At 42.2% G+C, this 12,839-nt stretch overlaps 1 protein-coding gene and 1 pseudogene across 9 annotated transcripts in view; both read left to right on the top strand.

The window, feature by feature from the left end:
- Positions 1 to 4,125: 4,125 nt before the first annotated feature.
- LOC125091543 (aflatoxin B1 aldehyde reductase member 2-like) lies at positions 4,126 to 4,704 on the top strand (annotated as a pseudogene).
- Positions 4,705 to 6,303: 1,599 nt separating this feature from the next.
- BCLAF3 (BCLAF1 and THRAP3 family member 3) overlaps positions 6,304 to 12,839 on the top strand; it is a 60,086-nt gene continuing 53,550 nt past the window's right edge. For 7 of the 9 annotated variants that reach the window (XR_007124739.1, XM_047715616.1, XM_047715614.1 and 4 more), the window contains exon 1: positions 6,544 to 6,841. Coding sequence is in view for 6 of the 9 variants with exons in the window: in XM_047715616.1 (XP_047571572.1) it covers positions 6,701 to 6,841 (141 nt within the window). In the remaining 3 variants the exon portion in view is untranslated. Of the gene's footprint in view, positions 6,425 to 6,543; positions 6,842 to 6,980; positions 7,000 to 12,839 lie in introns of those variants that run through there. The other 2 variants (XM_047715620.1, XM_047715621.1) reach the window with 2 other exon arrangements.

Here is a 12,839-nt window from a genome sequence, read left to right on the forward strand (position 1 = left end):
TGTGTAATGGGAACATAATGTGAGCCACATATGTCATTTTCAGTGTCAACTAGTGGACCTGGGAAGAGAGGGGCAGTAAATATTTTGATTGTATTATCATTAAATCTACCACAGGATCCATTACGTTCTCTTTCCGTACTAGTCTAAAGGAGAGTAAGAATTGGTATGAAAAAGTAGAAGACACTGTGGGGGGTACCTAATAAATATAGAGTTAAACAAGTCAAATTTATCGGAATAATGAACTTTCTGAGAGCTTAATAACTTTTGGATTGGCGTCTGGGTTGCACCAGGACACAAAACCAGACTGCTTATGGTAGGAAGAGACATGTGAACTGAGTTTATCAAGGATCTAGGGGAAGAGCTTCAAGGAAGGGGCAGTGAAGGTTTAAATAAGGGGAGTAAAAAAATATTTTGCAATAAAATTAAGTTTCAAACCTAACCTCATTGTTCCTTTTTGACTTCATCAATGTAGGTAGTCCATATCAATTTTTTTTTTCAAAATAATTGCTGAGTTGTAACAAGTTTTAACACCACAAATACGATATGATTTTCAGAATCGGGCAAGCCACTTCACATATTACATTATAAAAGAGTTCATCAGAAATAATTTATGGGACCAGTGAGCTGGTAGTAACTACCAAATCTTGCTTAGGAATTTGTCCTCCATCTCAATAGGAAAACAGACATAAAGACAGTGACTAGAATGAGCAAAAAGAAATCTGCAGCATAAGCCTGTTTAAAAACATTTTCTTCCAAACAGTATAAATTATTTGTCTGTGCCCTGTTGTTGACAAAGCCCTTAAAAAAGTAAAGGTAAAGAAAGGACAGCATCCACCAAAAAAAAAAAAAAAACAAAACAAAACAAAACAAAATGCCTATAGGAAACAGGGCTGGGTAAACATTATATGTCAAATTTCATTTACAGTATGAACCAACCCAAAGTCAGAGAGTTAAGGAAAGAGAAAACTCACCTGGTTTGGCAGTCCTGGGTTATAAGGATTAACGTAGATGCTGAAGGCATGACCAACACGATACAAACCATCTATACAAAAACAGAAAAATCTGGGCCAATAGCATTGTCAAGGGATGAGAAAACTGTTTGTCCTACTTATTTCTAATTATCTAATTCTCACATCAGCATTTTTAAAAAGAAAGCTGTATAGAAGAGCAACTGGAGATACATGTCAGGGCAGCTGGCAGCTTTCCCTAGAAACAGTGTCCCTTCAAAAAAATGACAATGACAGTGGGCACTTGGCCCAAGTCTGTATCAATACCTGATTCCTTCTTTTTTTTTTTTTAATTTGACCTTTTTTTCCCCTGGTTTAAGAATTAGTAGTCTAAAAACCACCATGGATTTCAACAAACCTCTATGTCCATCTTCTGGTTTACAGGGAATACAAGCCTTAGAGAAGTGGTTCTCAAACCTGAGAGTGCTTCAGAATCCCCTGGAGGGGCTTTGTTGAATCTGTACTGAGCCACTCCCCCAGAGGTTCTGATTCAGCTTTGAAGCAGAAGCTTTAAGATGTAGGGCATAGTCCAACTCTTGCTCCTTTTCTTCTGATCTGACACCAGTAATGTCTCAGAGAGGGTCTATTCCTTCAGCCTGCATCCTGGACAGAAGAACCAGAGCTGACCTCCGATGGACTTGAAATGTAAGCAAGAAATAAACGTTTGTTGTTATAAGCCAATCAGATTTTGAGACTGTTATTGTAGCGTAATTTATTCTTACTAACGCAGAATTCTTGTATTAAGCATACCCAGCATTCAATAGCAGATTTGGCTTTGCAAAGAAAAAATAAATGGAAAGGCAGATAATAACCTATTTCTGTTAGGCTTGTTTTGTGTATGTGTGCATATGTGTTATTCATAGACACAGCAAGAGCTATGTGACCTTGTGCAAACTACTTAACCTCTCTGTCCACACAAGTGAACAGCAGATAGTGGGAGGGCCTAACCAATATGTCTGAACAAAGATCACCTTGTTCAAAGATGATTCAAAGAATATATCTTTTTCTGTATCTCTTTGTATATAGTAAAGTACACAAAAACTAATCACGAAAGGGAGAGAAGAGCATATTCATGAAAATTATTGACTATGGAATCCAAAAAGAAAATGTTATCACCAGTTTAACATCCTTTTGCAAGAAGGTAAGATGAGATGCAAAGTCAATAGGACGATTTGAAAGGTGGGGGGTGGGGGAGGAATGAAGCAAGGACGCTAAAATCTCAGTTAATAGCATTTAAGTAAAAACAAGCAGAAATAATGCTTTGGGAAACCCTATCAATAATACTGAAAGCAAATTTGAGTTGTACCAAATGTCAATGTCAGAAAAGGATAAAGTGAAAAAAATGATAAAACAGAGAACAGCCACAGATAATTGCTCTCCCTAAAAGAGACCAGAACAAATGGAGCAGAAACAATTCTTTTTTTATTATTTTTTAAATTATGTTATGTTAATTAGCATACAGTACATTGTTAGTTTTTGATGTAGTGTTCTATGATTCATTATTTGTGTATAACACCCAGTGCTCATTACAACACGCCCTTAATACCCATCACCAGGCTAACCCATCCCCTCTGAAACCCTTAGTTTGTTTCCCGGAGTCCATAGTCTCTCATGGATCGTCTCCTCCTCTGATTCCCCTCCTTCAGTTTTCCCTTCCTTCCCCTTAATGTCCTTCATGCTATTCTTTATGTTCCACATATGAATGAAACCATATGATAATTGTCTTTATTTGCTTGACTTATTTCACTTAACATAATCTCCTCCAGTCCCACCCATGTCGATGCAAATGGTGGGTATTCATTCTTTCTGATGGCTCAGTAATATTCCATTGTATGTATGGACCACATCTTCTTTATCCATCAAAACTAGAGGAGAACATAGGCAGTAACCTCTTCGACATCGGCCACAGCAACTTCTTTCAAGACACATCTCCAAAGGCAAGGGAAACAAAAATGAAAATGAACTTTTGGGACTTCATCAAGATAAAAAGCTTCTGCACAGCAAAGGAAACAGTCAACAAAACAAAGAGGCAACCAAGGGAATGGGAGAAGATATTTGCAAATGACACTACAGACAAAGGGCTGATATCCAAGATCTGTAAAGAACTTCTCAAACTCAGGCACGTGCATGGCTCAGTTGGTTGGGTGACTGCCTTCAGCTCAGGTCATGATCCCGGACTTCTAGGATCGAGTCCCGCATCGGGCTCCCAGCTCCTTGGGGAGTCCGCTTCTCCCTCTGACCTTCTCCTCTCTCATGCTCTCTCTCACTCATTCTCTCTCAAATAAATAAATAAAATCTTTAAAAAAAAAAAAAGAACTTCTCAAACTCAACATGCAAAAAACAAATAAGTCAAAAATGGGCAGAAGACATGAACAGACACTTCTCCAAAGAAGACATACAAATGGCTAACAGACACATGAAAAAATGTTCATCATCATTAGCCATCAGGGAAATTAAAAACCACAATGAGATACCACCTTACACCAGTTAGAATGGCAACAGTTGACAAAGCAAGAAACAGCAAATGTTGGAGAGGTTGTGGAGAAAGGGGAGCCCTCTTACACTGTTGGTGGGAATGCAAACTGGTGCAGCCACTTTGGAAAACAGTGGAGGTTCCTCAGAAAGTTAAAAATAGAGCTACTCTATGGCCCAGCAATTGCACTACTGGGTCTTTATACCAAAGATACAGATGTAGTGGGAAAAAAGGCTCATCTGCACCCCAATATTCATAGCAGCAATGTCCACAATAGCCAAACTGTGGAAAGAGCCAAGATGCCCTTCAATAGATGACTGGATAAAGCAGAAACAATTCTTTTTTTTTTTTTAAGATTTTATTTATTTATTTGACAGAGAGAGAGGTCACAAGTAGGCAGAGAGGCAGGCAGAGAGAGAGAGGGGGAAGCAGGCTCTCCGCTGAGCAGAGAGCCCGATGTGGGGCTCGATCCCAGGACCCTGAGATCATGACCTGAGCTGAAGGCAGCGGCTTAATCCACTGAGCCACCCAGGCGCCCCCCAGAAACAATTCTTGAAGGTAGAATAGAAGAAAACCTTCCTGGACTGAGTCATTAATATGCATTTAAAAAGGTCTCACACCTCTTAACCAGACAGATGGGACAATATGTTCAATGAAGTAGAAGCAAAAGCAGTATTTGTCTTAAATGGCAAACACTTCAGTATGGCCAGAACACTGAGTACAAAAAGGTAGAGGGCTAGAGAGATGAAGTAGGAATCAGATAATCCCCCCCACCCGCCCCTGCCAGTCCAGAACAGCCTCTGGGAGCAGTGTGGGCCCGTGGCTCTGATCAGTCTTCCGCAGGGGGCTTGCTGACCTGCAAGTACAAGGACAAGGACGGGAAACAACCCGTGGGCTGCTTCTTCGGGAATAACTGGGCTGAGAGCTACAGGAATCACCTCTGGAAGGAGCACCACTTCAAGACCATTGCCCTGGTGGAGAAGGTCCTGCAAGCTGTGAACGGCAGCAGCATCCCCAGCATGACCTTGGCCACATTCCAGTGGATGTACCACCACTCCCAGCTGCAGGGTGCCCATGGGGAAGCAGTCAGCCTCGGTATGTCCAGCGTGGAGCAGCTGACACGGAATATGGCCTGACTGAAGAAGGGCCCCTGAAGTTGGCTGTGGTGCAGGCCTTTGAGCCTGGCACCTGGCTGCCCACGAATGTCCCAGCTACTACAGCTAGGGCCAGTCCTGGCTCCAGCTGCCACCTCTTCTATTCTCCATCCTTACCAGTCTGTCTTAAGTTGATTTAACATGTTTTTTTTTTTTTTTTTGATTGTCGAAAGGAAGAAAAGAAAGAAAGAAAGGCCTTATGTACTACGCTGAGAACTTTTCTCTGTGAAGCAGGAAGCAATATCATGTATGAAGAGAGGAAAATGATCATTGCTATGGGACTTAAAGATAGTAGAAAGGGTTAATAACAGCAATTACTGGAAATGAGTGAGGTCACATAAAAGAGACACCAAGGTTCTAGTGGGTATCCAAAAATTTGTAGTGACATCATTCTGTGTTGTGTGACTTTTTCTTCCGAAGCGGTACTTGAAAACACAGATGTAGGAATGGAAAATGCAGATAACTGGAGCGTTTAAAGGTGGTGGTTTGATGTTACCATGTGTCAAAGGGCCATTCCAGGGGCTCTGCTTACAAGAGTTGTTGAAGTCAAAGGCCATGTACTTAAGTCAGGTAGAAGGTTCGAGGATGTGAGAGCTCTTTGGTCTTTGAAGATCAAGTACATTGAGAATAAGAGAGAGACAGGACTTCAAGGATGAGGATTATGAGTACAAATAAACAGGATTTTGAAATTTAAGGTTTTAGAGATGGAGCAGTATAAAGTGATGAATGTCTAGATCTGCTAGAATAAGTGCCTGGGAATGGGTGGATAAAGTAGAGTAGAGGTAAAGTCATCTGGATTGAGGAAGTTAAGGAAAAATGGCTCAATCATTGGTGTTGGACTCATTGGGATGATGGCTGTAATTCAACTCAGATGGAGAGGAAAATTCTAATGCAATCAGCTGGCAATAAGGGAGGGTAAAGGTGATACTACTAAATGTGGTGGGCTCTGAAAGAGAAGTCTTGCAAGGAGGAGAAACTATATCAAAATGTCAAGTGAGAAAGCTCCAAGAGTGAGGACATACTACCTGTGTGGCTGGTGGTTGGAGTGCAGGGAGGAGAGAAATCAAGAAAGCAGACAAAATTGAGTCAGTATTTTGAATTGGATGGTGGGGAGATGTTGGTACTGTTGGCCTATTTGGGAGGTGCAGAGCGGAGGTTTCGTTTTCTGAGTAGAAACTTAATTTGAGGCCATAGGAATGGCAGGTGCAGGTTCAGGTGGGCTGGCTCTGGAGGGACCTTGAGGGCCAAGCCAGGAGCTGGAAAGCTGAGTCTCATCTGCTTCGCCACCTTTGCCTCCTGTGTACAACCCTGGATGACCCCTGGGGCTAAGCTCCTGCCTCTGGCTGAAGGATGAGCTCCAGTATCCAGGATCCCAGGATCCCGGGATTCCGGGATCCCAGGATCGCAGGACCGGGAACGCCTCGTGCATAGCTCCTTCCCCGGCGGACTGGCAGCAGACAGCGCATGCGCCCTGGACAGAGCGGCACAGGTGGGAACGGCCGGCAGAGGGCGCAGGCGCTCTGGCCGGAGCTGTCCAGGCGGGGCACCCTCGCGGCGAAGGAGTAGAGAGCACGGGTCGGTGGGAGAGCCGGCCAGCGCGAGGCCGCCGACGCAGGCGGGGCCAGAGCGGGGGCGGGGCGAGGCGGTTCCGGAAGGAAGTGGTTCCGGGTCCCGTGGCCCGGCGGTGGTAGCTGTGGTACCTCTGCTGTGGGAGGCGGCGGCCCTGCGAGGGGCGAGGCCCGAGGGGCTGGCGGCCGGGCTGGCGGCGGCGGCGGGGGCTTCCCGGCCGGGTGAGCGGCCCCGGGGGGGGGGGGCGGGCGGGGCGAGGAGGCCCCGGCCCGCAGGGAGGGCGTGTCCGTCGTCCGGGAGGGGCGGTCTCCAGGAGACGGGTGGGACGGCGGGTGGGGCGGTGGGGAGGATGCGGAGGCTAGTCTGGGACTCTCGGGGGACCGCCCCCTCCCTCTGCCTCCGGCCACTGGCGCAGCGACCCGGGCACCTGCTGCCGTGGCTCTGATCCTTCCCCGTCGTCCGGCAGGCTGCGGCCCCGACGGTTCGGAGCGACTTTCATGGGGACAGGGGGGTGGTGTTCAGGGACCGTGCCCTTGTCCCTGAGGCGAACCCGGACGCGGAGCCTGCGGGACCCGAGCCGAGGAGACCCTGCTTTGTCCTCCGGAGGCTCTCCTGCCGCTCAGCGGCATCTTCTTCTGGTAATGTCCAGAATGAGTCGCGAAGGATGCTCTTTATCCTGCGTTGCAAAGTAAAACTTGTGTTTTTAGAAACGTATCTTGAAAATTGGCGCATCTCCAGGTGCTTTTCTAAGGTTTATTAGGAAACTGGGCCGGTCACTGTCAGGATTGTCCTGTCGGTAAGTCAGGAGGAAAAGAAATGGGAGAGAAACTTATTCTCCCAAATATTTTCCTGCCAAGGGGCTTTTTCAGTTGCCTCCTATGTGATTGCTTTTCTTTTCTGGAGCAAAGTAAAAACTACAGAAATCAGGAAGGTCTGTCTGACTTCTGGCCCAGCAACCCTTTTAGCATTTTTCTGAATGAGAACTGGGATGAATGAGACTGGAATTTGGAAAGGAAAGATTTTGGTGGGGATTCATAATGAGAGCTTTAATTTTCAATAGTATTTTGTTACGATATGGTAATGTTTATTAAATGTTATTTTTTTTTAAGATTTTATTTATTTATTTGACAGACAGAGATCACAAGTAGGCAGAGAGGCAGGCAGAGAGAGAGGGGGAAGCAGGCTCCCTGCTGAGCAGAGAGCCTGATGTGGGGCTTGATCCCAGGACCCTGGGACCATGACCTGAGCTGAAGGCAGAGGCTTTAACCCACTGAGCCACCCAGGCGCCCCATTAAATGTTATTTTTTAACGGTACTTTTAAAATGGCTACTAAAGGGGCGCCTGGGTGGCTCAGTGGGTTAAGCCTCTGCCTTCAGCTCAGGTCATGATCTCAGGGTCCTGGGATCGAGTCCCGCATCGGGCTCTCTGCTCAGCGAGAAGCCTGCTTCCCTTCCTCTCTCTCTCTCTGCCTGCCTCTCTGTCTACCTGTGATCTCTCTCTGTCAAATAAATAAATAAAATCTTTAAATAAAAAAAAAAAAAATAAAATGGCTACTAAAACGTTCTTTTGAAAGCCCCTGCTGTTGTTTCACAGGCCCCTTTAAAGATCTTAGAAATATTTAGGGGCGCCTGGGTGGCTCAGTGGGTTAAGCCGCTGCCTTCGGCTCAGGTCATGATCCCAGGGTCCTGGGATCGAGCCCCGCATCGGGCTCTCTGCTCAGCAGGGAGCCTGCTTCCTCCTCTCTCTCTGCCTGCCTCTCTGCCTGCTTGCGATCTCTCTGTCAAATAAATAAATAAAATCTTTAAAAAAAAGATCTTAGAAATATTTATATATAGAAACATTTTGTAACATATTTACTTACAAAATTTCTAAAATATGCGAAACCATGATGAAGAAGATACACTGTTTCACCAATCCGAGTAACCATTATGAATATGGTTACTGGGTATACATCTCCATTCTCTTTCTGTGCAGAGATGAATGTATGGATTTTTCTAAAGTGGCTTCTGTTTTGTAACCATTTTTTTTTCTGACTTCAGAGCATGCCATTACATGGCTCTAATAATTTATTTAGTTGGTTATTCCGTTTTTCACTAAATACGTTTTGAAAAAATGTAAAATCTGTACACCCATCATTACTTCTTAGTGTACATTCCTAGATGATCGAATTGTTGGGTTTGTTTTTTTAAAATGTAAATTGCTCAGTTTCCCTCTGGAAAGGATGTGCTATTTTGCACTCCCACCAACAATCTGTGAGTGTCTTTTTCTACACCCTAGCAAAAGGCAACATTTAAAGGATTTCTACAGGATCACTTTTGGACCATTTCTGTTCTTCTCTCCACCCAAGTACCATTATCATTCTCTAGCTATCACTTTTTTTTAAATTTGTTGATAGCAATTCAGTTTCTCATCTTTTATTACACTTTTACCAGTTTAGTAAAGACATGTTATCCATTTGAGGAGGCATCATAGAGTGAACAATAGATCTGAACTCAGGACTTCCTTGAATTCTGTTATCTCCAATTCCTTGAACAAATCACGTAGCTTTTCTAAGGGACAATTTCCTCAACTCCAAAGTAGATATTATAGTACATTGGCTTTATCTTTTTTATAGGGTGGTTATTTAAGGGTCAGATGGGACATTTGTGGAAAGTACATTTAAGCAGACTTTGTCTTGTTGCCAATTATTGCCATATTGTAAAAATTTCAGAGCGCAAGAGCATCTTGATTTTTTAAAGTAAATTTCTGAATTTAAAAAAGCCATTCTGTGATACCCTTTGCCCCATGCTCTTTCACTTCTTAAATTTGAAGTTTTTAAAAATTCTGTCCTAGATTATATTCAGAATCCTATCAGGGTTATGAAATTAGGTGAATGAATGAATCTGCACAAATACTGGAGGAGCCAATATTGAAAGGCACTACATGTGAAGCCGAGGAGGACAAATATAAAGCTAAATAAAACACAATCCTTGAGATCATGATAAATAAAACATAGTTTTTGTGCCCTACAGCTACAGAATGTTCAGGCAGCTAGAGGGCAGAAAAGCTGCTTTCCAAATTTAGATGGCAATTTTAGATGTGATTCAGGATGTCAACTATTCTCAAGTGTCCTAAAGTCCAATTCTGCTGACGGAGCATCTGCACAAATGACCACGCAGACTCTTCAGGGTCATCTTTTCAGAGGTAGGAATTGTGAGTTGGGGAAGTGTTAGTATTTGAGTCTGAGAATCTGGATTCTGGTTTCAGGTCCTTCACCTGGGGCAGTGTGGTTAGCTTTTTTTGAGGCTTGTTTTTTTTTTTCCACCTATGAAATGGAAGCTAACTCCAGCTTCCTCAGAGTTTGTTGTGAGGATTAAATGAGATATTATTTGCAAGACACTTAGTGGACCAGGAAGTACTAGCACTCCCGTAGTCCTTCTTCACCACTGAAAACTTAGCATCTTGAGGAAAGAAACTAGGTCTCTTGCAGCTTTGGGTGCCTCCCCACTACTAGCCATTGGCATTTAGTAATGTTTGCTATATTAACATGAAATATGACTGCTGAGAAAAATTTAGTGTGGACCATTGACGAAGGTAATATATAAATGTGGGATAGTGAGAGAAATTGACTGCATTATTTGGAGTTTTATTAAGGAATCAAAGGAAACACTGAACTGATTGGACCCAGGTTCATCTCTACTGTGACTGTCCTTCTATGTTATATCCCCAGTGCCAGACACATAGTCCCTCCCTACGAGCAAAAAACCTACTCCCTAGACCCCTGTCACCCAGCCACAGCCCACTTTCTTCCTCCTTTTCCATTTGGCCTGTTAGAAGAATTTGGGTTTTTTGGTTGTGTTTTGTTTTAAGATTTTATTTTTAAATAGTCTCTGCACCCAATATGGCACTTGGCAACCCTGAAATTAAGAGTTGCGTGGTGCGCCGACTGAGCCAGTCAGGTGCCCCTAGAAGGAGTCATTAATAATTAGCTTTCTTAAGTCTCCTTACCCTCCACTTAGTCCTGAAGCCACGTGTTCACATTTTTTGTTCTTTTTTTGGACCTCTGTGCAGCTTTTGTCATGAAAGTCCCCTTTCTTGAAATATTCTTTAGCTTATGAGATTCTATGTTCTAGGGTTCCCTCCTTCCTCAGAGGATGACGTGCTTTCTCTCTCTCCTTGGCTGGTTCGTCTTCTCTGAAAGGTTGATGTTCCTGTAGGCTTGATCCTTCTCATGATACACCAGGTCTGGAATGATTTATAGAGCCGTGAGGCCGTCTGGTGTTTGAAGGTTTGGTAGAATTCTCCTGTGAAACCATATGGGCCTGATGGTTTTTCAGGGATATTTCCTAAATAACTTTATTTCTTCTATGAAAATGGGTCTGTTTAAGCTTTCCTTTTTTTTTCTTTTTTGTTAGCTGTAAAAACTAGGGTTTATTCATTTAATTATTTTTTGGTTTCGGGAATAGAATTTAGTGATTTATTGCTTACATACAACACCCAGTGTTCATCCCAGCAAGTGCCCTCCTTACTCACCATCACTCATTTAGCCCATTTGCCATGAACTTTCTTCCATCAACCTTCAGTTTGTTCTCTATCCTTAAGAGTCTCTTATGGTTTCCTTGCCTCTCTCTCTCTCTCTCTCTCTTTCCTTTTTTTCTCCTTCCTATATATTCATCTGTTTTGTTTCCTAAGTTCCACATATGAGTGAAACCATATGGTATTTGTCTTTCTGATTGGCTTATTTTGCTTAGCTGTTTAAGCTTTCTAACTCTAGGGGGTCAAATTTGGTAGTTTTTATTTTTCTAGCAACTTATCTCTATCATCTGGCTTTTCAGATTTATTAAGTGGAGAGCTACACAGTAATCTCTCATGATTTAAAAAACTTTCTTCTATTTCACTGGTTGCTTTCTCCCTCATTCTTATTTTTCTATATTTGTGTTTTCCCCTTTTTCTTAATCACATTATATAGGGGTTTATCTATTTTAGTTTTTTAAAAAAACTACAGAATTTTATATTATTACTCAGATCAAGTTTTCTATTCTCTGTCTCATTCTCTTCCTCTGTTTTTATCTTTATTATTTCCTTCTTTGTGCTTTCTTTTGGTTTACCTTGTTATTTTTTTAGGTTTTTTAACCTTGGAAATGAATTTATTTCTATTACTTCATTTTTATTGATAAATTTGTTTAGAGCAACAAATTTTCCTTTGATCACTGCTTTAAATGTATCCCATAGAATGTGATATGTAGTGTTCTCATTGTCATTATTTCTTTAAAAATCTATAATTTCACTTACAAGATACTCAGTTATTTAATAGGAGGTTTTTAAGTTTCTAGGTGAAAGAGCTTTTCTGTTATTTTTATTAGTAAATTCTAGTTTCATTACATTATGATCAGAGGATATTTGTAATACTTCTGTTTGATGGCAGTTGCTGATGTTTCTTTGTGATGTAATATATGAGTACTTTGGTGAATGTGGCATGGGCATGAGATAAGAATGTATATTCTCTAGTATCAGAGTTAGAGTTTGGTAAATATCCTTAAGATTTACTCTATTAGGGGCGCCTGGGTGGCTCAGTGGGTTAAAGCCTCTGCCTTTGGCTGGGGTCGTGATCCCAGGGTCCTGGGATTGAGCCCCCCATTGGGCTCTCTGCTTGGCAGGGAGCCTGCTTCCTCCTCTCTCTCTGCCTACTTGTGATCTCTGTCTGTCAAATAAATAAATCTTAAAAAAAAGATTTACTCTATTAATTATGCTGTTTAGATCTTCTGTCTCCTTATTTTTTTTTTAATATTTATTTATTTGACAGGCAGAGATCACAAGTAGGCAGAGAGGCAGGTAGAGAGAGAGGAGGAAGCAGGCTTCCTGCTGAGCAGAGAGCCCGATGCGGGGCTCGATCCCAGAACCCTGGGATCATGACCTGAGCTGAAAGCAGAGGCTTTAACCCACTGAGCCATCCAGGCGCCCCATGTCTCCTTATTTTTGGACCACTGAATTGTCTCATATACCACGCAGAGTGCATAAAGTCTCCTATTATTAGTGTGTTTCTCGGTCTCTTTGCATCTCAAGTAGTTTTTGTTACATAAAGGTGGTTGTTGTGTTATATTCATGTGAATATGTGTATTTTTATGTGTTCTAAATCATGGATTGTGGCTTTCTCTCTCTCTCTGTCTTTTTTCTTTTCTTTTTTCTTTTTTTTTTTTTGGTCATGATGAATGCTTTAGGACTTGAATTCTTTGCCTGATTCCAGAAATGCGACTCTGCTCTCTTTTTGTTACCAATTGTTTTAGATATGTCTTGTATAGCATCTTGAGTTTTGTTCCGCAAGCCAAATGGAAACTTTTTATTTTATTTGGCCAGTTAAACCCATTACCATTTACTGTTAGGACTGATATATTTGGCCTCAACTCTATCAGAATATTTTGTTATATTTACTCTCTCTTTGGCTATGAGGTGTGTTTTTTGCTCTTTTATTTAAAAAATTGGGGGTGGTATTTAGGAAGGCTTGTATTTTTGTCCTTATGGTTGACCTTTGTTCTTAAACCTTTATAAATTCCCTTGCCCCCTTGGTTGTTTATTTAAACTTGTGTGTGTGTGAAAAAAAATACATCGTATTCATGAAATCATAGTAAGTTAATGATAGGCAACAGTAAGATTCCTTAT

Source organism: Lutra lutra, chromosome X, assembly GCF_902655055.1.
Source record: "Lutra lutra chromosome X, mLutLut1.2, whole genome shotgun sequence".
Classification (NCBI taxonomy): domain Eukaryota; kingdom Metazoa; phylum Chordata; class Mammalia; order Carnivora; family Mustelidae; genus Lutra; species Lutra lutra.